General features: G+C 42.3%; 1 protein-coding gene across 2 annotated transcripts; it reads left to right on the plus strand.

Annotated features, from left to right (window-relative positions):
• The first annotated feature begins 2662 nt into the window (after positions 1-2662).
• On the plus strand, positions 2663-26680 carry rap1gds1 (RAP1, GTP-GDP dissociation stimulator 1). Of its 2 annotated transcripts, XM_020100175.2 has the most exons (15): positions 2663-3050; positions 7146-7253; positions 7867-7989; positions 9786-9911; positions 13921-14067; positions 16533-16661; positions 17048-17173; positions 18842-18985; positions 19701-19832; positions 20317-20451; positions 20621-20746; positions 21190-21329; positions 22380-22506; positions 23187-23315; positions 24141-26680. In XM_020100175.2, exons 1-15 carry the CDS (start codon positions 3047-3049, stop codon positions 24266-24268), a joined length of 1824 nt encoding a protein of 607 aa, XP_019955734.1. In that variant the 5' UTR covers positions 2663-3046; the 3' UTR covers positions 24269-26680. The 2 variants fall into 2 exon arrangements, with proteins under 2 accessions (XP_019955734.1, XP_019955736.1); XM_020100177.2 differs by lacking the exon at positions 13921-14067 and having other exon boundaries at positions 2685-3050.
• The last annotated feature ends 116 nt before the right edge of the window (positions 26681-26796 follow it).

Consider the following 26796-nt stretch of genomic DNA (forward strand, 5'->3'; position numbering starts at 1 on the left):
TCACATGTAATTTCATGCCACGATCATCCACGTGGAGTGACACTGGAATTTGAACTAGCGACCACTGCCACACTGATTCATCTCAATACAGGGTGTGATGTTAAATAATAACTCAGTCCAAGTTATGAAGCTTTTCCTGCTCAAAGTCTGTTTTGGTCAGTGATGCATGTTGGGAAAGGGCCATCTCGATGCAAGGGCCCTCATTGCTGTGTAAACTTGTTATGTGGCTCTGCTGCCATCCACTGACACACACGCACACACACTTGCATCTGAGCTGTACATCTACATCCTCAGTCATCATATATTTTTGTTTAATTGTGAACACAACAATATTCACAAAAGCCACGTCGATTTACTCAAACAATCTTATTGTTGACAAGGAGAATAATATAAAAACAAAGCGATAATTTAAGCAAAACATTGCAAGTCATTTATTGACATTTTATTATAAGGACTATAACTATTATTCTCTCAAGCATGAGGGGTATTTTGTATATTTACCACTAATTCTCATTCATCACAACCTGTAGGTGTAAGAAATATCTATGATGAGAAGCGTTTTAAAGTAAATTGGGAGCAGAGCTGTAACTGACCCTGTCAGTACAGGTTCTAGTTTCCTTGGTGTGTGCTGCTGCTAACAGCTTCCCTCCCTGTTTCACTGCTTTCCATCCTCTCTGCTGTGCTTCTTCCCTCCTCCTCTGCCTCCTCTCACTCTCCTCCCTCCACTGAGTGCATAATCTTCTGATCACCACCACAATCACAACAGCCCAGATTCTGTGGCAGTGTGTAACCACTGCCAATCTGTGCGCACATACTGTACTGTCACACACACACACACACACTCACACACACACACACACACACACATATCTTGTGCACACATGTCCAAGAGGAGAAATACAGTTGGAGCTTTTGTGCTGCTTAACCATTTTGCTGTTTTCAAGTGCAACCACAATTGATGGCCTAATGTATTTGTTTAGAGAGCTGGTTAATTGGAGTGGGATGCTCTAATTGCACCTCTTTCTTGGTGTGTGTCTTTGTGGATGTGTGTGTGTGAATGTAAATGTCACTTGGCTTTTGTTTGGACCGTGTGTGGGAAAGCATTTGCTCTGCTCTAACTACATTACACAAACACTATAAGCTACATAACACACAGATAAGGGCAGTGAAGTGTCTAAGTACAGAGAGCAGGAGGGAAACAACTTGTACATAAAGTGAGCGTAGCTACTGTATGTGCACAGGCCTCGTTTATGTGAATACAACTTGTGCTCGCATCAGTTTGGTGCTTCACTTTGTCTCTCTCTGTCAGTGTTGTCTCCCAGTTGGTGGTGCTATAAGTCCTTGTATGACTCTGTTACTGTGTGTGAGTAGTAATTCAAAAAAATAACTGGAACTACATTCAGAGAGCTCATACCTCCACCACAATCCTACACATCATTGATTAGTTCTTCGATGAAAAAAAGTAAACCAGAATCCAAAACATTATCCGCATCTGCACCATCCTTTTACCAAATTTGATGAAATCGGTTTAGTCTTTTTGGTGTAATCCCGTTATTACAAATAAACCAACATACACAGGTGCAAACTTAACTTTTACAATAGGAATAAGAATATAAAAGTTTTCAATTTCAAAAGTTTGTGCAAGCGTTTCACCTTTGCTCTCAAACCTATAACACACTTTGGAGACTTTTCTTCATTTCAACACCATAAATTCAGGAGATATTGGCTGCCATGCAACCTGCCCAGTACACCAGGTGGTTCCAGGAAGCCTGCTTACCCCCGGGTCCTCTAACTACCAGGTGCAGTCTTTTCTCAGACAGGGCACTTTTGGAAAAGTTGTTAAGTGCAAGAGACTGGAAGACTGTGGCCATCAAAATGATAATACTGCAGCACAGTTATTTTAAAGATATATGTATATATTCACCCCTGTCTGTTTCTTGGTTGGTTTGTTTGTTAGCAAGCAAGACAATAACAACAAATAACCATGGAAATTGATTTTTTCACTCTCTTTAATGTTGCATGATTGGGCATTTCCCCGTATAACAAGTCATGGATCTTGATGTAAAAAATCACAGGCACAATAAGGGGACTGAGTTAGACTAATGTCAGACTTATGCGCGCTACTGAGTGACATTCTAATTCTATATTAATTCACTCTTATTCATCACCTTTTGTGGCCTCCAGGTTCAGTTTGTCTCAACTCATAGAATCGCTGGCTTAAAGAAAGCAAGTTTTACACTGAAACATATTCAGTGGGTTAGATAACATAAGGTAAAATAAGATAATCCTTTATTAGCCGTGCAATGGGGAAATGTGCATTATCACAGCAGCAAGAGTAAAAAAAAAGCATCAGTAAGTAATAAATAACATGCAATACTTATGTGTAAGGAATATAAAACATATAGAAGAATATGAATGGAATAAAGAGTAATGTATACTGTGTAAAACAAGAAACATATGTGCAGTGTGATAGTATGTACAGTGAATGGATTGCACGGTTAGATCAGAGTTAATTCCATAATGGATCCATGTGGTGCAACATCTCTGGGCAAATGTCAACGTATCACCCGGCCTGTGATTTCACATGTCTGCGGCTGCCACCTACCGGCAACGAAACTATCACACAACAGGATTGTTCCCTCAGAGCGTTTTACTTTGAAGGTTGGTGTCCGGAAGTCCCGCACCACACCCGCGTGGTGAGCTTGACGGTGCGTGCTCAGTTGGTCCGGAGGAGCTCCAGCAGCACTCAGCCCAGCAGCCCTGCTCCGTCGGTGCGGACATGAGAGGAGGTCGGCCGTGTTAGCCTGGTAGTCAGCCGGTGATCAGCCACAGGCCGCCGCAGTTGCAGCATCCATCCTGAGCGGGGACCGCCCCAACCGGCCCCCTGGCGGCTGCGAGCTAGCGTCAACCCGCGGACTTCACCGGCGCAAAGGCGGTGTCGGGGGACGAAGAGGCGCGGTGCGGGAACACGGGGCCTCCGGCTTGTACGACTCGGTTTTACCGCTGCCCTGGAGAGTTTAGCACGCCGGAGCAACATCCTGCTGAGATGGGTGAGTGGGCAGCTAAGCTAAGCAGCTAACCGCAGGGGCGAGTTAGCTAACAACAACTGTCCTCAGCATGTAATGTGAACGGGGGAGGAGGGGGGGGAGTCGTTAGCATGATTCGTGTCAGATCACGTATGGCCGCTGCTGGGTGTCATGTATGTACAGTCCCCAGCTGCGTGGATCCAGTGGTTGTCAGAGGAAAAGGGCTGCCTGGAGCCGAAGCGCGTGTACGTGCACGCGCCCTCCGAGCTCGGGGTGGGGTGGCTTCCCTGACTCCATCATCATGTTTCCCCCTCAGCACCGCCCGCTCCGTGAAGGATGAAGCAGCCCCCCCCACCCCCCAGTGCCTCGGCTCCTCGCCCGTTTGCGGATCAGCTGGGACCCGAAATGGCTCGAAGGTCCCGGCGACCACATGGATTCGCATCCCCTGAAATGGCAGCGTGCGGCCGATGGTGTGGATGGCACTCCTCCATCTCCATCAGCTGTTATGCAATAGGATCCAGCAGCAGCAGCACACTCTGTGATACTGTTTATACTGCACTGCTCTACAGTGTTACTGTCTGCACTGCTTTCTTGATGATAGACACACGCTGTTTTACTACAGGCTTGTGGATGCTCTAATGATGCATCTTGGCGTTGAAGTGATCACATTTGAAAGCCAGCATCCCCGAGAGGAGGCACGCCTGGGTTGCATCTCGAGCAATGTGCATTCGTGGGACATTTCATAAGGTCTGAGCTCCGGGCTGGATCACCTGCGTTGTCGTTTCCATATGAACAAGTCCAGGGATGGATGTGTGGGCTGTGCCGTGCACCAGCAACTCCCGGAGACAACCAGGTCACTGCAACAGTGTCTGCAACCCTTATGCAATCATGGCATCACCTGGTTTGTAGGCACAGCACCGAAATGTTCCGACCCCTGCTGCTGCTGCTGCGTTTATTCGTCTCTATCGATGATCAATAGCGCACAGGAGAAAGTAGTGTGTCAGCCTCCCACGTAATTAGAGTTCACTCTGTACCGAACCTGACGGGTCAGTCCAAATCAGGTTTTGCTGAGATGGTCGACTGTGCAGGCTGAGCTGACAGCAGTGCTGTGAGTCAAAATGCAGCCGTGGCAGAGCTCTGCAGAACTAGTGAATAAGCATCCGGCCATCTCACATGTTCTGCATTTAACCTTGTTGTTGTCTATTTGCTCCGGCTGTAAATAGATCTATATGGAGCATAGATCCAGTGAAGCGGTGAAACGCTTTCTCCTCCGGAGATGAGGAGCTGAGTTGTCAAACATTTCATTAACGCAAATCTCTGAGGGGAGAACGTTCATTAAGCTCACAGTCGTTATTAAAGATGTGATGAGGAAACAAATAGCCCGCAACTAGTTTTCATTTATTTTAATAACAAAAGCAACAGAAATGATGAGCTGATCATTTGTCGGAGCATGTGATGGATGCTCGCCACTTGTAAAATCATTGATTCAGTCGTTGTGGTTTACATGGCTGGCAGGGCAGCGGATTGATTGTGGTCCTCAGAACGGTGTAAATAGAAGACGGTAAAAGTAGAGCACGGGTGAGTTAAACAGTCCAGCTTTCTACAAAAGAAAAGGGAGATGATGATTCCGCTGAAGTTGTTTTCTAGGTTCCTCATTTTGTTGACGGTCGACAAAAGCTGGGTAGCTCCATCAAAGCACGAGGCTGCGATCAAGTGAAAATAACAAATAAATCAATGTTGGGTTTTATATCGAAAATTCAATTTAGTGAAAAAGTAGTGTCAAACACAAGAGCCTGACAGAGATGTCGAGAGAGTTTGTGTTAATAAGAGCTGTGTGTTGTAAAGAAATCCATGTGATCTCCGCAGTGGTGTTAATACATCCCTTCCTGCCCCTGCCTGCTGCACCCTGCTGCTCCACCTCTCGCCTGGATAATGCAGAGGATGTGTTGCCGTTGTGAACGCGTCTGTGCAAAGAAAAACCTTCCGCTGCGTTGTGCATGTGTGAAAGACAAACTCTGGGTGTTCTCCTGACCCAGTTCTCTGGACTTTACCAGCAGGTCATGTCTGCAAATGTGTCGTAATAAAAACCTCCCTGCTTGTTCTTGGTCGCTTTACTGACAGTGCTGACCAGTCAAGTTGAGATGTTCTTATATGTACAACTGAGATGTGTGTGAAAGCTATTTAACCTCCTGGCTAGGTACTTGAATCTTGCTCCTATGTTAATCTGGAAAATAACTACCAGAGCAGTTATACACAAACGACTCGGATAATCAGTGTCGCCTCGGACAAAGCTTGGCCTTTATGTTAGCTGTACGCCAATGGGCGTCATGTCAGTGTGTTAAGTGAGCTGGGAGGGGCACCTGCCAGTCGAACATGAGTGACACACTGCCAGCAACAACTGCAGTCTATTAGAAACATCATTTTTGTGGCTGAGTGTGTAGAGCCATGTAGAATGTTTCGGCAACTATATAATCATGTTCTTTGTTGTTATTTTGAGTTTCCTAAGTTTTTACTGGCTATCTATTATACCAAGATATTCTGGATACGGTAGCTGCCATGTTGCACTGGAGGCGTCATTTAGAGACATAGGCTGTGTCTGTAATCACCCACTCTGCTTCTCTATATGGTGATTTCTATATAGAGGACTATATATGAGCTCATGCAGCAAAGAAAAAGAAAAAACCTACATTTCTCTGTGCCGGTAACGCAGCATTGTCCCAGGATTATGACGTACAACAACGCCGGCCAGTGGAAAATCTCACTGTAAATTTTAAATGTTTATTTTACATTTAGTATTAATACTTTAATGTAAAAAAAAAAAGTTAAATGACAACCTTTAAATGAAGAAATAAACTTGTTTCCAGGCATTTGTGCTGCGATACGCTGCTCTGCTTGTATTTACATTTGCTGTATATGACGGGTCGAGCTGTTCTGCTGCCCTCGCTCCTCTCGTCTCTCCGCTACGAGCGCAATGCATGAAGGGAGATATTGCTTGGTCAGTGACCATGGGTTGTACACTATTTTCCATGATGCATTATGGGAAACAATGAGTGCACTATACCGACTTGACTAAACATTCGGACACCGCTACAAAATGGTGAACATGATATAGTGCACTATACAGTTAGATACATTAGTGTGTGGTTACAAACACAGCCATAGTCTGTATTGTAATGATCGTGGTGTGGAGCTGTGGTATCAAGGTCCCACCATGCATCTGCCTGCTGACATATTGCAGGTCAATCTCAGATGTCAATCATGACGTCTCAGCCCTTTTTTTACTGCATCAAATGAGTCAAAGCAACGATAATAATTTAATCTGACTCATGCGGACAAATCAGAAGATATTCAATCCATCGACTGATTTTCTTAACCACGCTTGGAACCCATCCCATCACACACTGGACCGGTTCCAGTCTATCGCAGGATAAAAGAAAATTGGTTTCGGCCAGTATGGTTCTAATCTCTCTAAACAGATTCCGCACAATATCGAAATGCAGAATCTGTCGGCGAGGCATACGATTTGGGGCCTGACGGCCTCTGGTTACAGTTTGTAATTTGACAAATCACATCTGAGCGGGCAGGTAAACAGCGCTTGTGGAGAGCAGGGGAGGTGGAACACATTAACCGAAATGTATCGGCTACGGCCTCTTAATTTATCTGCGTTCATATGCTGATAGCTGTTAATAGAGATTAGCCAAGATGTCGCTAGTTGCGTAAAAATATCCATGCATAGCCGTCATCTTTCAACTCAATCTCCCTTCTCGCATCTCCCGTTGCTGGAACTGAAATCAATTTATTGCAAATGAAAGATGCACTCTTGGCTTGGATATCTGCTGTATGCACTTCAAGCCCCGAAATATTGGACATTTCCCCCAGAGCCCGTTTCGTCCTAAGACTGTAGCTGATTGGGTCAGTTTGGTATGGCACGCCTCTTGTCACATTGGCCTCAGCTTGAGTCCGCGGGTCCGAGCACAAGTATCTGGACCCGAGTCTTGCTGTGCTTTGCTGACCCATGACTGACTCACACCGGATTTTTCGTGCTCCTCTCATCTCTGCTATCATCGCCTCCAATTAAAATCCTGTCACCCTTTGTTCATGAAATGTTTCTGTGTGCAGACAACCTGAGCGAAGCCCTGGAGAAGCTGAAGCTAGCGTCGACAGACAGCGCCACCGACAGCGTGGAGAGCTGTCTGGACTGCCTGCTGAAAGCTCTCGCCAACAACAGTACGTAAAGCCTGGTTTACACTGAGTGTTTAATAAAAGACAATTCATTTTGTTCCGGAGAAATCTGCCTACTCTGGACCTTAAAGCACTCGGTGCAGAGTAGGCAGACTCATGAAGTACACTGTATAGTACTACTGCAGTGTACTACATGAGACAATCCCTTTTCTTGTGTAAATAATATTTGTATATTTTATTTTGTTTCCTATCTGTATATATTTTTTATATTCATGCTTGCACATTACACACCAAGGCAATTTTTTATGTGTAAACCCACTTTGCAATAAACCCTGATGCCTTCTCATTAGTGTGGTCAGATGATGTAATAAAACTAGAGTGGAACTCAATGCTTCCATAGTTAAGAGCATTGAAAATAAGTATGATTACATTCTCCTGTAAAATGTATTCTTAGTGTTGTGTGTTTGTAACAGGTTAATCAAATTAACTGAAAATTAACAAAATAAAAATATCTGACCTCTTTAATGTCACATGTTCTCAGATTTGTTTTTATCAGCAATAAACTTAAGTCAGAAAAATGACATTTAATGTAAGCACTTTGTATTTCTGGAAAACCTAATTCATATAACTGATATGGTTTTCTGTTTTTCCTCTCCAGACACTGAGGCCAGTATGAAGATCCAGGAGATGGGTATCCTCCCTCTGCTCCCCACCCTGCTGAGCCCCCAGTCTTCCTGCACTCCTAAAGTAGCCAACATGATAGCTGAGGTGGCTAAAAATGGTAAGGTTCCATTCCACCCGGGAACATCCTGACTATCTCTTCTCTCTTTTGTCATTGTTCAGATGTTGCACTTTCTATTGCTCACATCCTGTTTTGCGTTTCTTCTCTTCATGAAACTGTTAGTTTGATGTATTTGAATCAACTGTGAAAGTGAGGTTTTATTTTATTTATTTTAAGCCTTTGTAGTTTGAAGAATTGAACCGTAATGTCTTTGACTAACGGGTCATTTCAGACCAGGGCCAGTTTGCGCAGCCCTCCCTGGCGTTTTAGAGCGGAGCTTGACTCTGAGTGTGAGGTTATTGTGTAAGGAATCAAATCTTGCATAACTGCAGTTTCACAGAGCCTCCATTTCCATAATGCCTCAGTGTGAGCTCAGGAGAAGCTTTTAAAGGAGAGAAAAGCAGACATGAATAGAACTCGTGGCAAGAAAAGGTTAGGATAATGAATGGGTTTTAGCAGCTTGCAAGACTGCAGCTAATGATCACTCCCCAGCAGTTTGCCAGGCTTGGCATCAACCCGCTGGCATTATCTGTCACCACTTCCGGAAATGTCTGTATGCAGCCAAGTGACTGCAGGGCTTAAGACGACTCCCTTTTTTGTCTGATGCTTTGAACTGATGGAATTGTTTTAGAGCAGCACAAGGCAAGATTTAACGTAAGAACATGTTTGCTGTATTAGTATGCCTATAAATCACCACACACAAGTGTCTCATCCCTGCACAGATACAGATCCCGATGTATCCCTGCTTACTGTCAGTGGGAAATTAGACAGCAGTGAGTAATCCTCTCTGGACCCTCCTGCGTGAGATGTTTTATAGATAGCTGGGTGAGTTACTATGAGGATTCAAGGGTTGGCGGATGCTGTCATTTTATCTGCCACTGTCACAGCATTAAGCAGAACTGGAAAGTAAAAACATTTGTTTAGTAGTGTCGGTAAGTGTTCCAAGCTTTCCAGTTAAAAAAAAAAAGAAAATCAGCAAAAGCAACAGACCAGCTCGTCAAATCATTTATTATATTCAATTAGGTGATGTTGTATATTCAAAGCAGTAAATACACATTTTAAAGACATTATTTCTGGAAGTTGGTAACCCTAAAATTTAAAATGTTAGAGAAAATACTATATACGTCCCTTATCCCAGAAGGGTTGGGCAATTGGAAGTCCATTGTGGTAGTTTTTATTTTTTTATTCTTTTTGGGGATCACTTTATTTTGCTTATATAATGGTCTGCCTCCTTGAGAATTCATTCTACTCTCTAAATAATTAACCTGGATACTGTTATTGTTGACTATGGCTGCATTTGGCGCATAGAAGAAAGTAAAACCTTAATTTTTTACGTGAAGGACAGCAACACGTTTCTCTCACATATTGTGATCTTCATTTCCGCTGAGTTTACAAGCCACCCCTAATTAATATGCAATACAATACATACACAAACTATAAAAATCCAAACTATTCCATAAATTAATGGATTTCCTGCATTTAATTTCAACTTTTGTCCTTGAAACTTTCACAGTTATTTTGTTGTCGAATCTTACTTTGGGCTTCTGCTGTCTTCTGTTTTCCTGCAGAGCTTGGATGTGTTTTGTGTTTTGTCCATTTTTATATGTTGATCTGTATGTTGGAGATTTCTTGGTTTGCCTTGACTTCAAAATGCCTTGGAAATGAAATGTAGACTGCAACATTTCAAACTAACCCCATCATCAAGTTCTGCTGCAGATGTGTGTCTGATGCTATTATGTTCCATGAAGTGAAGAAAGGTTTGTGACCTGCTATCCAATATCCTTGCTTCTCTCCAGAGTTCATGCGGAGTCCTTGTGTGGAAGCCGGCCTCATCCCTCCTCTAATTCAGCTGTTGAACTCCACCGACCAGGAGGTTTTACTGCAGACCGGCCGAGCTCTCGGCAACATCTGTTATGACAGCCGTAAGTAGGAGTGTGCTTTGCTTCGGGAACATTGAATCCCTCATGAGCCTTGTCACCACTGTCACAGACCTAATAGAAGATAAGTAATAAAAATGATGCTGCCTTTGGCCTGCGGTTGTTTGATTTTCACGATCACAAGCCTTTATTAGGGTTATAATATTGTGTGCAGGGAAATATTGTTGAGTTCTACGTCACCACATCGATATAGAATGAATTTCTCCAGACGCTGGTTGGTTGATTATTTGGAAACTGTGTTACTGCAGTCCATGTGACACTAAACATAGTAAAGAAACTATACGCATTAAAACTACTTTAGCTACACTTCATTAAAAACGCTCCTATTCTCAGTTGCATTGATGACATTCAACCAACAGACATTCGGGGTCGACTTAACCACCGAACGTAACCTTCTCTCCACCTCTGCGTTTCTTTTATTGTTTTTTTTTAATCATCATTTACATATGGTTGTATCGTTCTTACATTTACAATTATTTTACAATGGTTGTGTTATTCTTATATGCACAGTTGATTTACTTATTTAACTTTCATTTAAAGTTGCATCACAGGACGTTTTCATTGTAAAATAAAATGCTTCTTGAGTGAGCTGTCTTTCAACGTTAATGTTGCACATTTAATATGGTGTTGATGCCACATTGTTTTTATATTGTCAATAATTATTTCAATATAAAACTTTTTAAGCGTTTTCACCACATTTTTATTCTGCCATAATAACATTTTAATGCGAGACTTCAGCTGAATAGGCGGCCCTTTAATGTGGCCCCGGGTACGTTCATGCTCACACTGATTAAAGAATATGGACACATGCATTGTGAGTGATCAGATCTCCGATGTGTGATCAATGAGTTTTAGATGCATTCACATCTGAATTTAGAGCTGAACACAGATCAGATGAATCAGGGCTGATGTTAGTAGCAGGTCTGAACGGGCCTCATTTACTCATTTGCAGCTGAAAGGCTTAGAATCCCACATATGACTGAGATAACAGTATAACTGGTATTGATATATTATTGATATTTATACATTCGGTTTAAAAAGAAATATTTGTATTGCTTTTTCAAAAACCTATTACATTGCATTGCAATATTACATGATGCATTCAGCAACAGCAACACTGTATAAACAGAGAAACAAACCCTCAGTAAGTGAAAGTAAATAAGGCGGAGACTATAAATTAAAGAAAAAATAAGATGGAAACAGATTACAGAAAAAATAATAATAAAATAGAATGTATGCGTACTTAAATATATAAAGATAGCACAGTGTCTGAAACCAGTAGTAGTAGTGAGTGGGCAAAATCCAATTCCTTTCAACTGGACTCTCTTCTTCATGTGGTTAATAAATGGATTTCATAGTTTAGTAAACGGTCCCTATGGATCCTATCTGTAAAAAGGTCTTTGATCCATTGAGTAGATGTGGATGGGTGCGCATCTTTCCATCTCAGTGCTATTAGCCTGGCCAGTAGCGTAGCAATGGCAATGCAGTATGCGTCCAACAGTAGGGGAGAGTTCCAGGGAACACCGAAGACAGTGAGAAACGGACATCGGTCAGATATATTTAGACATTCTGATATTGTTTTAAAGATACAGTTCTTAATGTACATGTGATAAACACACATATTTTGTTATTCTGTGTTTGAGGTTGGGTTTGCATGTAAAAAAAAAAACTACATGTTACACATTAATCCCATTTTTTTGTCTAAAACATATATTATTCATTTGCTGCATGTATCATATTTGAGATTGTGTGCTATAAGAAACACGAGTGAATGCATCAGCGGAGCGTTTGAGTTTTGACCTCTGGACCGAGCGGCGGAGTTTAAGCCAGATTTTGCGGCCAGCTTTAGAGGCTTTGATCACAGCTGTCAGTTCTGGTGCAGAGTTCCCCATCTTGGTGAAAAGCTGGGTATCTGTGGAATCTGCTGGGATGTGACATTTGTTTGAGTGGAGGGGGGTCTCAGCGAGCTGGCACGGTTTTGTGGCGGACACACTGAGAGAGTGTGGAGAAGCAGCTGCTGGCTATCCCTACAGAAACCCACACTTGATATGTTATTAACACCACACCTTCTTGGGTTCTCCATCAGAATAAATGAAAGGAGATCTTTCGTCTTAACTTTGTACAGACATGTGTCAAGTGTTATTCAACCTCATCCACTTTTTTCCAAGTCATTTTCATCTGATCTTAGTTAAATTTTTTTTTTTTTTTTACTTGAAAACATTTGAGTATGTTTTAAGCTATTACTTATCATCACATACCTTGGTAATTGGTCTTGTCCATTTATTTAAGTCTAACTTTATCTTATTGACCTTCCCTCCGATTTATAAAAGACAGGTTTTATGAATAACTAGTGTTACTGCGAGTTATCACTGTGCTCCATGCAGCACTCACTGTACAGGAAACAGAATATCCATCACCTCCACTAATTTGCCTTCTCCAATTTTTTTTCCATTTACGATCCTCCATGTTGATGTGCCATCTCATCAGCAATTTTGTTGAAGATCCTCAGGGGTTTGTTGTTGTTGGTATCATGTACTTTACAATAAGTGTAACCACCCGAGATGTGGTAATTGCAGTTTATCAACATGGCGTTCCCTATAAGAGTACAGGGCTTGCAAACTGCCAGGTCAACAAGAACCTCTGTCAGTCCAAAACATATGTTTTCATCATGAAACAATAGAAATATCGGCAGCTAAATAATGAAAGGTAACAGTAATATCTATTTGATTGGAAATCTGTGTCAATGCATGGGCTATTTTTGACATGAAGGGAATCCTTTTAAATTTAAATTCAGGCCTGAGTCTCTGGGTTCAAATCCAGCACAATTAACAGGTGATTGATGGTTGGTCATGGTTCAAATTCTTTTAGGGATCTCTCACATCATCAGGCTGATATCCATTGTCCTAGCTGGACCAGCCATAGCTGCATTCTAACCCTGTGAAGCTAGCACAGCTTTGCATTTGGCATCTACTCAGGCTCCTGCTGGTTGTTGCTTGAGAACTGTGATCTACTTTATTGTCTGTATATACCTGTTTCACTATCAAGTGTAAAAATTGGTGAATATCGTGAGTATTCAAATTAAATTCCCACCACACAATTCCTACCACCGTCTCTTTGAGGAGCAAGGCGTTGAGTCAGCAACACCAACAGCTACACATGAGCTGAACAGAATATAATGTATAACATGTCCTTGTTGCCGAGAGTTCAGGCGTGGCGCGCTGCCACGAGTGATTGAAAGTAGCAGACGCGCTGATACTGAGAGGAGTGACTCGTGTAACACTTGGTTTGGCAGCTTTTCTACCAGATAAAGCCCTCCCAGAGAGACGGCTGGCACTAGTAAAGAAACAAAGAAATGAAAGAAACTCGATGAAGGCACTTGATGAGCATCAACATCATAGGTGAAGTGTTCTGGTCTTCACAGGACTACAGTCTGGAAACAGACGCAGCATCAAGGCCTCATGAAGCCAAACATTTCCAGCGTCAATGGTCTTTATTCAAGCTTCTTCTCTGATTTTTATTGTTTTCAAGATTGCAGTTCCTTTCAGTTTTCCTGTTGTTGATTATGTTGAGTTTGAATTTTTTTTTCTTTCGCTCTATCGAAACTGTATCATCTGTGCAGGGTAAGCTTCAGCTTTATTCTGTTTTATACCTTGGAAAGAAACTTTGAAAGAAAAGGGAAGAATTATGGCCGCCAGTGTTAAACAAGACATTAAAAGAAATCCACCTCCAGGTTCTTGGAAGGATTCTTATAATGAAACAATAAGCCTCACGTGAATCCGCATTCATGCCATGCAGTTGTGATCATAATTCTTTCCTTCACATTTATTTTACTCAGCATTGTGACTCTTTTACAGCTTTGGTTTGCCCTGATTTCTATGTTTTGCACTGCTTACTTAGCGTTGCTTTCATATGTATTTTCAAGTTGTGGTTATTTTCATTTTTATTTTCCCTTTGCTTTGTGGTTGATTTGTGTCCTGGCCTCTTTGTTTTGCAGATGAGGGCAGGAGTGCAGTTGACCTGGCAGGAGGGGCTCAGATAGTAGCTGAACACATTAAATCCCTCTACCAAAATACTGAGCCGGAAAATGAGAAGCTCTTGACTGTCTTTTGTGGCATGCTGATGAACTATAGCAATGATAATGGTAATGACCATCTTCCCCCAAGAACAACTGTTAACTCATCTCAACTAATCAGCGAATGCTCTCTTTCTTACACACAGACAGTAGGCTTGAACTGAACCAGAGGATTCTATGCTTTTCTGACCTTTTCTCCTCGTCTTTCTACCATGACCTCTGTTGCTTTTTCAACTTCACCTCTGAGGTAATCTGCAGTTATATGAGACAGCTTTCATAGTAGTAGTTTTTATTGGCTAGTTCTTCTCCTTGCTGTTTAGCCCTTGTAGTGACGTGGGTTTAGTGATGGCAGTGTTGGGTGTTTTGGACGGTCCACCACTTTGGTCCAGACTTAAATACGTTAACCTCAGCAACTATGATAATTACTACAGAACCTTTGGTCATGCGAGGTTAGCATTACAAAGTTGTCAGTGAAATATCCACAAGCCCCTAAAATGATTGGCACAAAATGTCATACTCAGGCATTCTTGGTTGCCTGGTCGAGTAGTCTAATGACCTAGGTGATCCATTGACTTTCCCTAAATTGACACCTTTAGGTTCGCAATATAGGGAATATATATATATATATATAAAAATTTGAAAAAAAAAATATACTTATATATATATACACACACACTTTTAAGTATCTGCCTGACAACATGGTATAACTTGAAATTGGAAGAATGGCACACACTGACTTTAATCTTTCACAAGTATCGTCCACACTAATATGTTTTGATTTTAGAACACTGTGTTAAAACCGAGAACCTTCTCCGCACAGGCGAGGCTTTTAGCTCTGTATAAGAAGTCATCTAATGACAGTGGTTTGGGATGTGTTAATGTAGCAACAGGGATGCTTTCTGCAACTCAGCTGGTGAGGACATGCTCTTACTCGTGTTACTTCTTAGTTTGTGTTTAGACAAAATAAATCACATTCATAGTATTAATCTGTGACCCATGCTGGTGGGAGAGCTAATGTCATCCTAGTCTGTTTGCACTTCATTACCTATAAAAGGTTTTCCGTTCATCCTGTTGTTGAGCACAGGCTTTGTCCTTCAAGTGTCATTTTCGATCTTAACTGTTATTGAATGAATATTAGGAGATCACTGTTTCAGTCTGTTTTAAAAGGTGAGAAATGTGAGTGCGTCCCTGGAGACATATTTTTTTCTGGACTTATCCTGCAGTTTGTGTCTTTGATAACGAGGCTTGTTGAGAGCAGCAGAGAATGTGACGCGACAGACTCAGAGCTCCTGCCAAGGAGTCTTTTGGCACTGGATGATGGATCTGTTAGGCTGGGTGATGGGAGGGTTGGCACTGCACTAACAGGATTGATACTTTCTGCAGCTTTCAGCAACTTTCAGCACGACGCTGACTCTTCATCTTGAGCTAATGTTGAGAAAAAAAACTAAACACTCAACAACACAGTTAAAAGTAATCTTTCAAGAAAAATGCGCTCGTCCATCTGTGACAACCAGGGCACACGCGATGCCTGAGGAGAATTCTAACAAGGTCATATAAGGTTAACTGAATGTAAATGTTATATATATATATTAATATATAAAAATGCTGTAGTTCTTTTCATTTGTTTTTAAAATAAATGTCATCTACATATGTATTAAGGTGGATATTTAATAGTTTCAAAGTGTCAGTGCATGCTGACTGACTTTATATCTGATCTTGACTTACTTTTCATAATCATATATGTTGCTCTAAATTATACTAATCATGGCCTATGAGAATACTCCATATATTATTAATACTCAGCTTGGAATTAATACCTTGATTAATGTGCTTGAATGTGCAATATTTCCATTATAGTACAAAATATTTGAAGTTGCTGTGTGTGAACTTTCTCAACATTTGACAGATTAGCTGCTTTACCTTGTTAATACTTTAGATGATACTATTGTTGAGTCGATAAGTGGCTTCTGCCTCACACTACACCACAATTAGTTTCGAGTAGTATTTCTCAGAGTGCTAATGCTACATCTCCTCTGTTTTCAAGTCAAGTTTGTCCTTGTGACTCAATAGTTTCCATTCTTTAAATGTCTTAAAGAATGAGTGAATGACTAATGTCAGACATACAGCTACTTTCTGCACACCAGTTTATTAGTGTTAAGTATTGTTACTGCTGTTCAAGGCTGAGTGAATTGAACTGGCTTTCCGTGGTGCACGCATATTTCTCTTGACATTTAAAGATGAAGAATGTGGTTTTTTCTTCTTTGAAAAATGACACATTCCCACTTCACACATGAACATTCAAATTCCCTAAAAGTTTACCCGCATCTTATCGTCTGCTCTCCGCAGAAGCACAGTGTTGTTAAACTATCATTTCCTCTGAAAATCATCTTCAAAGACCAGATTCACACAAACGCTCTATGTTTATTTAAATGGTTCAGACACGGTCACACATGCTTTTCTCTTGACCTCAGCTCTTGATTCCATCTGGAACAGCAGATCGACTGCCTGTCTGTCTGTGTCTCTGTGTGCTGCAGATTCCTTACAAGCCCAGCTGATCAATATGGGTGTGATTCCGACTCTGGTGAAGCTGCTGGGCATCCATTCCCACAACACGGCCCTGACAGAGATGTGTCTAATTGCCTTCGGGAATTTGGCCGAGCTTGGTGAGTATATCGAAATATCTGTTCATCCAAGCAAATGAACTTACTGAGGGGAAAATAAGTTTGGGCTAAGTTGTGGAAACATTGTGTTTTTTTCCCCCTGCCACACACATGTTCATACCTGCATTCACATCTTGTGTGATCAGATCAGAGCCTTGAGTGAGCACATCATTTCTGTTCTCAATGTGTTGTTGTTTGTCTGACTTTGATAGACAGGTGTGTGTCTGTGTGTAAGAGAGAGGGAGGTAAAGAATCAATGCACTGCACACAGCTCTCCAATGAAATAAGATTGAATAATTAATTTGAAGTAGAAAAAAACACAAAAACACAGTTTGAGTGGTGTAGATCACAGTGTCTCATGCCTGTGATAATCCTCCTGCGTTTTTCAGAGTCCAGCAAAGAGCAGTTTGCCTCCACCAACATCGCTGAGGAGCTGGTGCGTCTCTTCCAGAAGCAGATAGAGCACGAGAAGAAGGAGATGATTTTTGAGGTCCTGGCTCCACTTGCAGAAAATGGTAAAGTGCTTTTTTTTTCTTGTTGATATTTTTTGGGGAGCCTAACAGGCAACCGTCTAGTGCTATATCCCCCGTCCACCAAAGTGAGTGATTACACCAAATTACACCATTTTGGGCTCAGAAGGTGGAGAGGGTCGATGGTTTGATCCCCGGCTCCTCCAGTCTGCATTGCTGTGTATAGAAGCCCTGCAGACTTGTACTGTAAAATTGCCCTGAGTGGAAATGGAATGTATAGAGACAGTCCTTCATCAGGAATTTCCTCATTGCTCTTTCTAAAATGAATTAAGGAATGGCTGAAAGTGGTCAAATCCAAATATGATGTAATGGTGTCATGAATACACCATACACCAGGTTTTGACCTTGTCTTGTTCGACATCCTCTGTATCAGGGAAGTAGAGAAACACAGATGTGTGACCGACTGCAGTGTTCCCTCATGTCCACCTGCTGTGAAGACATTTATCTGCACAGTCATGCTAACCAGGCTGGCTGCTAACTGCACATTCATGGCAGACAGACCCTGCATTCACTCAGCTGTTCTTTTTCAAATATGGCAGCGTGCGTGTGCGTGCGTGCGTGCGTGCGTGCGTGCGTGCGTGTGTTTCAGCAACAGTAAAAAGCATCCTACTGGCTGGGGTTGTTATTATGTTAGGAACACTGGGTTCTCCCACACTGTCAGTCTCCAGGACAACATCCTGCTGAACTCTGCTCTTAAGGAGACTCTCTCTCTCTCACTGTCTCTCTCTGTCTCATTGTCTCTCTCTTTCTTTGTTTCTGTCTCTCTGTCTGGGCAGTAGTTTTTGTGTACTCCAGCTATCAGACAAACAAAACAGAAAACAAAACCCTTGACGGACATAATGATTCAAATGCATGTAATGATTCAATTATAGAGACATATATTTCTGTCTTCACTGTACAATGTCATGATTTAAAAAGTGTTGACATAACAGATAGTCGTACACAACTCAGCTGCTCCGTCGTTGGTTTGTGATGCTGATACAGACATTGATATTTGGCGAATAATATATATTTTCAATGCATAAGATTAACATAAACCTTAGTATGGATCTCTTTATTTTTAAGATAACATACTAAGCAGGTGCGACTTTGATCGCTAATGGACAAACTATGTAATGGTAATGGCGGCCTCTGTAGAGAGGGTCCCCTCGATGTAAATATAAAGTATTTAAATATAAAGGGTCTTCTCTAGGGTAAAGAAAACTACAATTCATACAATTTAGATGAAACGAACTAGTGAAAACATCATGAGGATTATTCTACATTAAATTCCTGCCAATAGATCCCTGTCACCTAAATCTTACACTCTGGACCTTTAAGTGATATATATTAGTCGTGAAGATTTATAAGTCTAACTTTACTACACTGAATTGTTGAGACATCCTGTCCACTTGTGCCGCTGCTGTCCTAAAACCACTGGAAGCCATTCACATAGAGACCTCCTGAATAAATAAAGCTCCTCTGAGTAACTCATCATCATGCTTCATATGCTGTGCAGTCGGTTGGCATGCTGGGCTGAGAAGAGTCCCATGTGTGCTAATGGTGTCATACGATGCATTTCGCATGACGCACCACTGAATTGCAGCAGGAGTTTCCGACCTACCTGCTCACTGCAAGCCTCCACTGAGCATTTCACCCTCCGTCTCTCGCCAGATGTGATAAAGCTGCAGCTGGTGGAGGCCGGCCTGGTGGAGTGTCTGCTGGAGGTGGTGGCTCAGACTGTGGACGGAGAGAGGGAGGAGGACATCGCCCAACTCAAGACGTCCTCCGACCTCATGGTTCTCCTGCTGCTGGGAGGTGAACGCCCCGGCTTTGACTGATACAGTGATACAATGTTGACTTTCTAAAAATGGTTTCAGTTTCATCTGCTCTGCAGCAAACCTCACAGGCTTGGTGTGTCCAAAATTCAAAGTCATGTCTTGCTTCCTGCAGTTCCAAAGCAAAGGAATTCATATAAAAAACCTTGTGTAACAGTAGTAAAAAATTCATACTGTGTTCAAAGGGTCATTAATGTTGTTGCACAGACCTTAGAGCAAACTGTACACGGCCATAAGGAGACAGGATCGTGCTTTACCTGACTTCATCAGAGAAAACGAAATTTCCCCTACACTCATCCATGATCATAGATGTCCTCTGTCCTTAATAATTCAGTCCTAATGTAAATATTTTATCACAGCAGAATATGAGTGTTATAAAAATACACACTGGCCTCTCTGCTGCTGGTCTGACCAAACCCATCAATTCACATTATCCCGGTGACGTTGTGCTAAAGCACCACCATGCCGTTTCTACAGTCCTATTAGCTTACAAGCAATAATCAGTTAATATGCTCCACTAGTGCTTGCTAAAACCTGTATACATATTTTATTTTATTTTCATGCTAATTCCGTGGTTGTGACTGATTATTGTGCTTCTAATCTGAGATTTTGTAATCTTCCAACACCACACAGCTCAATCACAACGATGAGCCAGAAAGGTTATTTGTCTTACTTGTCTTCACTCTGCTGTACAGATGAGTCCATGCAGAAGCTGTTTGAGGGAGGAAAGGGCAGCGTCTTCCAGAGGGTCCTGTCCTGGATACCTTCCCACAACCATCAGCTGCAGCTGGCGGGGGCTCTGGCCATCGCCAACTTTGCTCGCAACGGTGAGTTTAACTCCGCGCGCGTTTTAACCTGAGGCTGCCAGAGACAGTAGAGCAAATGCATCAGAATGTATCGTGGACAGTTATGCTTTAAAACAGCCAGAGAAAATTGTGCCACCGCTGTTTTCATGTCTTTGCTCGTGTCAGCTGAGACATATGGAATGCAGTCCAAATTAAATAAATAAATAGGTAAATAAATAAATCTGGCTATGAAATAACCCTGAAATAAAGATATATGGCTATAAATATTTAAATATAGCATGATATAAATAATGAACTGAATCTGTGAACATGAACAACATGCGTAGAATGAAAATATAATTCAACTACTAATTCAGATACTGTAGCGGCTGTTCCATCATAGAATTGTATAGAAATGTAAAGCATTTGATTATAGAAATACATTTCCCCATTTAACATTGTGACGACTGTCGTTCCATCATTCCAACCCAGAACTATAGTGTCTTGTTTTTTTTATTTTGTATAGATGGGAACTGCATCCACATGGTGGACACTGGTATCGTGCAGAAGCTTCTGGATCTGTTGGATCGGCATGTGGAGGAAGGCAATGTCACCGTCCAACACGCAGCTCTCAGCGCCCTGCGGAACCTGGCCATACCTGGTGAGCTGCTGCGTCTGTTTTAATGGGGTTTTCTAAGAAACGTTTCGGTGTAAGACCCACTGGAAATTGCACGTGTAGTTCGACTTTCAACGATAACCATTCAGTCTAGTAGCTTCCTTTTTATACCGAGCCTGTGTTTAAATCTACCCTGTTGCTTCTCTCTGTCCAGTGGTCAACAAATCCAAGATGCTGTCAGCGGGCGTAGCAGACGTGGTGCTGAAGTTTTTGCAGTCGGAGATGCCTCCAGTCCAGTTTAAACTTTTGGGAACATTACGCATGCTCATCGATACACAAGGTAGCAATTTAATGCTAACTCAAAGCAGGATTAGTAATTCTAAAAACACAATCGACATCCAGTCGTCATGTAACACAGATCAGATTATTAACTTTAGAATCCCTGTGGAAGATATTCTAATTATAAGTTATGTTCCCCTCGGCTTTGTTGAAGCTTTGGTACAACCGTCATGAGAGGTTCTTAGGTCAGACTGTAAGAGCCTCAATTCTGAGTCATAAAGTTACGCAGAGATGATAAGTGCTGCTCGAGAAGGTGCAGACGGTTTCATATCGAAAAGTCTTCATAATCAGTGAGAAATTAAAATCTGGCTCAGTGCTGCCCGGCTTTAAATCCAAAATAATGCAGAAACTTCTTCAATCACAAACTGTAATGAGAGCTGACACCAGATGGCCGTAATCTTATTGTGTGTTTGTTTGTCTGTCTGTGCGTGTGTGTGAGTTCAGCTGAGGCTGCAGACCAGTTGGGCACCAACGGGAAGCTGGTGGAGAGACTGGTGGAGTGGTGTGAAGCCAAAGATCACGCAGGAGTGATGGGCGAGTCCAACAGGCTCCTGTCAGCTCTCATTCGACACAGCAAGTCCAAGGTGAGCCGCCGCGCTGCTCATTTCCTCTGTGGCGGCCGAACGTGTCACAGCTTCAACCGGGATAACTCACTTTGTGACCGTCGCTGAATAAATACAGCCCATAATGCAACACTGCAATTACTAACGTTCTCTCTCCAGTCCAGAAGAATATCTGATGCAGCCACACTTACTAGCTGGCACCCTTCTTCCTTGTCAGCTATTGTTGCTGCATTGCACATGTGCAACCTCATCCTTATATCTGCTTTGATATGAAAACAAAAACTAAATACATTTCAACATAGTGTAGCTAAACCATACTAATTACAAAAGCTAAAAAAAAAGGAGTTCAAGTTCAGATAAAACCATGCAAGTGAAAATAAATATGTCGTCAGCCTTCGGATTTTCTTTGACCCCTGAGGTGATTATGGGAGATGCAGCAGCTCAGTTTACAGGAAACACTGCAACATGTGCACGTATGTGAATTCTTGCAAACCGGCTCAAATCAACGTCCTCTGTGTGAGTCAAGCACCTCCGGGGATGTTGTGGTCTTGAGTCTCTGGCACCGTGATTATGGGAGTTGGAGGCTGTTAAGGATGGGGGCCCATGGTACAAGGAAGGAAAGTTAAAATGATAACTATGATTATCTTTTATACAAAGAAGTCTTGTGTCTCTAAATACAGAGCTGCGCTTATTTTAAAGAAAAAATGAAATTCTTTTCAGTATTGGTCAGAGAACATTGGATCACCATGTTGTCAGTAGACACATTTACATTGAAACCAATATTCTGATAATAACGTGATTAAGACTGAATAAGAGCTGCTGAGTAAACAGCATTTTCGGATTATCTTAACTGACAAAGGTCATAATAATCAAATTAAGACGTGGAGTATTCTGACCTTAGTCACATTATGCAGACATAGTATCTACATCATATTACTATAGACTATGTTACATATAAATGGTAATATGAATGTACGAGTATAAACATCATAATCTAAATAACGTCTATGTAAACGTTGTCATGTTACAGACAGGAAACAACTCATCTCATCCTGTTTTTGTGGGTTTCAGGAAGTCGTCAGAACTGTCATCCAGGGAGGAGGAGTCAAGCATTTAGTTACCATGGCAACCAGCGAGCACATGATCATGCAGAATGAAGCTCTGGTGGCTTTGGGACTCATAGCGGCGCTGGATTTGGGTAAGAACAGATGAAGCGAAACAGCAATTCACTTAGTTTAAAGCACTTTGAGCTGCTTCAAATAAAGTTTATTATTATTGTTGCTATTTTTTTTTGGTAATGAGTCTGAGAGTATGTGATAATACTGCACGATAAACACACAGGCACAAGAGTCCCATCACATCAGGGAGCTGCCTTTAATAATAAAACATATGATGTCACCGGAGAGATAGATAGGTATCAACGGGTTGAAGTGAACTTCCTCAAAAATGTTTTATGGCTGCTCAGGTTTTTTTTTTTATATGTATTTTTTGGAGATGAAAGCAAGCTTTTTTAGTTACGTGTTAAACATGTAACTCACATGACTCCCTCTGCTTTGAGAGATGAAGAAGCAGCTTTTCCACTTCGTCTTCTGCAGACAGGAGGAGACATCAGAAAAAGCACGAATAACGAAACGTCCCTGAAGCCCCCTCTCTCGACTTCCCTCTCGTACATTACCAAGGCGACTGACTCTGCAGCTTGTTTTATTTACTCCAAAACAGTTAAAGGAAATTCATTTACTAATAACGTAACGGCAGTAGAAAAGACCACATTACATAAAAGCAATCCCCACCAGCTACTCAGCAGCACATACTGTACAACGCCGAAACACCCTCTCGTGGTCGTGACGGTGACTCACTGTGTCTGTGTCTGGGCTGCAGTTGCGGCTGAGAAGGACTTTGTTGGAGCCAACCTGGTGTCAGTGCTGCACAAGCTGCTGTCAGACGAGAGGAGTGCCCCAGAGATCAAGTACAACTCTATGATCCTCATCTGTGCAGTCATGGGCTCAGGTAAGACTCTAAACATATTTCATATCCGACTACGTTTTGTTTGTTTTTTTTTGAATTTGAAACATGACTGTTGGACCAGATGGGCGCATCAGGTCCAACAGTCATGTCACCCTCGATGCGTTTCTCCTGAATGCAACACAATGCAAGTTCTGCTCTCGGGCTACACTCAGGCTCCCCCTACAGGCGGGATGCAGAATTCGTTGTCATAAATTCGAGTTGCGGTCTGGGCCTCAGCAAGCAGGTAGCTGACGCAATTATCGATGTCCGAGCATGATGTGTATTCACATGGAATTGTTTGGCTAACTTGCTAAACCTCTACGGAGAAAGGGTTCACCTGCTTCTCATGAGCAAATCGACAACTACACAGCAAAGCACAAGACAAAGCAAACAAGTAAAAGTTCCGACTTTACTTGTCCAACAGCAACAACGCCAGGCCGGCATCTGTCCTGCATCCTTTGGCCTCTTTCAGCTCTCGTCGATGAGGGAAATCTACTCTGATATTCACTGTTCTTCAGTTTCTTACCTGCTCATGTCTCTTTCCCTCTTCTTGTTTCCTCTGCCATGATGTCTACACTGAGAAAGGCGAGCTTGTTGTCTTCTATAGCTAGCTGCTGTTGTTAGTGTGTGATGTGTCTCTGAGGTTACTTTTCATTTAACTCTTGTTATAAAACCAGTATCTTAATATTTTATTTTCCTCCTCGTCACAATAAATTCAGACGTCTAGCGACTTGCGCACAGGGACCTGCACTGTCCCATTCATTTGGACTGTACCATTATTTGAATACCTCTTTTTTCTCTTTTCTTTCTTTCTTCTGCTCGTTGCAGAGCCTCTTCACAAAGAAGTCCAGAGCCTGGCTTTCATCGATGTGGTGTCAAAGCTGAGGGCTCACGAAAACAAGACGGTATCACACCAGGCATCGCTCACAGAGCAGCGGCTAACCGCCCAGAGCTAAATGACTGTGTCCGAGACCACCCACTCGCCCACTCACCTCCCCACCTGCCCACCTAAATGCCTGCCTGACCACCTTATCACCCAATGACACCTCATGACTGCGCTCCTCTGTGCCCCATTGTCACGTGCCAAGGTACCATGTCGCGTTAACTGCCAGCCAGACATACAGATGTGTCTCGACCCTCTGTCCCGCCCTCCTCCACTAGGGTTAGACTGATGTGGCTTTTAGAGCGCCTTGCACTTCCCGCTTCGTTTCGAACCATAAATCCGAGTTTTTCTAGTAGATTTTTTTATTTTATTATGACGGGCAAGACTTCACGCTGAATGAGAGGAAGCCTTGTACACAGTTTTTAGACCACGGGATACCAAACCTCTCCTGAAAGCCATAATAGTGAGATTTATCTTGGGTGGGTCAGAAGGTTAATTTCAGGCTTCGCAGCCTGACGCCTCTTAACGCTCAACTAAGGGATTTATCTTGAGGTCGAAACCACTGACTTTCTGCCATCGTTTATTTTTTATTTTTTTGCATGCATCAGTCAAGCCCTAGTCCCCACCTCTACTTGTGCATGCACCTCCTGCTACAAGTAGCTCCATAGACAGCCTGACGCAATAGATTAAGAGACGACACTCTTTTACGACCATAGCTGTGATTCCATCCGCCGGTAAATCCATCAGTGAAAGTGTGCACAAAAGAACAAAAAAAAAAAAAAAAAAAATCCTACCGTTGTTTTTTCATCGATTCATTTTTAAGAAAACCGCAGCCATCTATGACGTGCCCAGTTGTGTCCCATGTAGCTCAAGTATAAACTGACTAGAAACTGTGCATGTTTTAGTCCTGTTGAAGGTGTGCCAGTGTTCATTTTACCTCTCTGCCGCTCGCATAACCCCCCCAGAGAACAGCCTGCCCTCTTCTACTCACACCTCCACTCTTGTTGTTTGCAGCTTGTTTTTTAAGACATGGATCAAGAGATTTTAATCCAGGTAGTTAGATCCCCCCCCCACCCCCCAACCCCCTCTGGTCCAGCAGCTCTACAGTTACAGTTCACAAGGTTCCACCCCATCACTGGAAGAGAATCACGGAAGAGCCGGGTGAAGAACAGGCCTGTAGTCAGGTCGACAGGGGTGCGCAGATATCAGCAGGTCGTCCTGGATCCAGTACTGTCATGCAGCGTGTGTACGTAATGTTGACAACACAAACTCACCAGGTAGCGGCCGGTCGTCCTCATGTGATGTAAGGTGGGAGGAAAAAAAACCTCATGTGGGGGCAAGGTAACAAATATGTGATTTAGCCTGACTCTTCCATTCAAGTCAATACAAACCATGTGAATTAAAAGATGGCGCGTGGTTTAAAATGTCTGGAATTTAAGAGCTTTCTCTGTCCCAGGCTAAATCATATTCTTGTGTCTTTCCATCCACTTGACTCTTTTCTTCCACTTCGTATGCTGCTGAGAAAATTGTGTCTTTGACATCAGACCAATCAATGTTTCACAGTTTGACACTTTGCAAAGTCTACAGGTAGAAGTGATTGGGTTTTTAGTGCTCTGGACAGAATTCAAGAAATCTGTAAAGTGTATTGTGTTCACTTGAGAAAAAAAAAAAAGGTTTTTCTGAAGGGCAGCAAAATAAGCTCTCGAAGCAAACACGTCCCATCTGCGTAGTTGAATCCAGTTTCATTTTGGTTTCGGGTTGAGACACTTGCGTCTTTAAGTAAAATAGATCTGTTGGAAGCTCAGGCTGATGAACAGCAGAGACTGGATACTGAACCCGTGAATTCATCTGGTTAATTCAGGAAGGCCTTTTTCTCAAGTGAATGCAACACACCTAATCTTTTAGAAATATTTCTGGATGAACAGAAGAGGGGTGATGAGCGACGAACAAGATGAAATTTGTGCAGGAGATGTCAGAAGAGGTTAGAACGTCAGGCTCGGTCCAGCATCAGGACTCTGCAGCAGACAGAAAAACATGGGGCGTCATTTGAACCGTCTGAAATAAAGCAGCCACCAGTCTTGTAGGTGTGGTCTGTTTGAGTCCGGGATCTTGAGAGAACAGGAAACCTGAGCGCGAACACAGATCACTGTATCACAACCACTGCAAGTCTCTCCTCCGTTTCCTCGATTCAAAAAGGAATTTCTGCGAACCCGCACATCTCAGCATGTCCAACACTGTTACCGACACCCTGTCAACATGCCACAGTGTGTCTCCTGGTCTGGGCCTACACGTTTTGTTTAGTTTTTAAAGGTATGAATGGTTATTTATCAGATTTGTGCTCTTCTAAAGACACATGCCAGTGGAGATGTATCCATAGTAACTGCGTAATAAAATACTATAAACTTAAATGTTTGTTGTAAATGTCATGAGTTGTACATTTGGAGGATTGTAACTCAGCAGATAATTAAAAGATAATAGCTGGTCATGGCTGGTGTCTTTTTTTTTCTCCTTGTCTTTTCTTTTCTCCTTGTCTCTTGAATGTGGAGGATCATTTTAAAATGAGATTTTTCCGCGGCGGGGACAGTCAGTGATGCGTTATGT

Source organism: Paralichthys olivaceus, chromosome 22, assembly GCF_024713975.1.
Source record: "Paralichthys olivaceus isolate ysfri-2021 chromosome 22, ASM2471397v2, whole genome shotgun sequence".
In the NCBI taxonomy this organism is placed as follows: Eukaryota; Metazoa; Chordata; class Actinopteri; order Pleuronectiformes; family Paralichthyidae; genus Paralichthys; species Paralichthys olivaceus.

Bases quoted from the DNA above. Each gene is read 5' to 3' on its own strand.
- rap1gds1 (XM_020100175.2), top strand. The intron at 20,452-20,620 runs GTGAGCTGCTGC...CTCTCTGTCCAG, and splicing joins GCGGAACCTGGCCATACCTG to TGGTCAACAAATCCAAGATG. The intron at 22,507-23,186 runs GTAAGAACAGAT...TCTGGGCTGCAG, and splicing joins CATAGCGGCGCTGGATTTGG to TTGCGGCTGAGAAGGACTTT.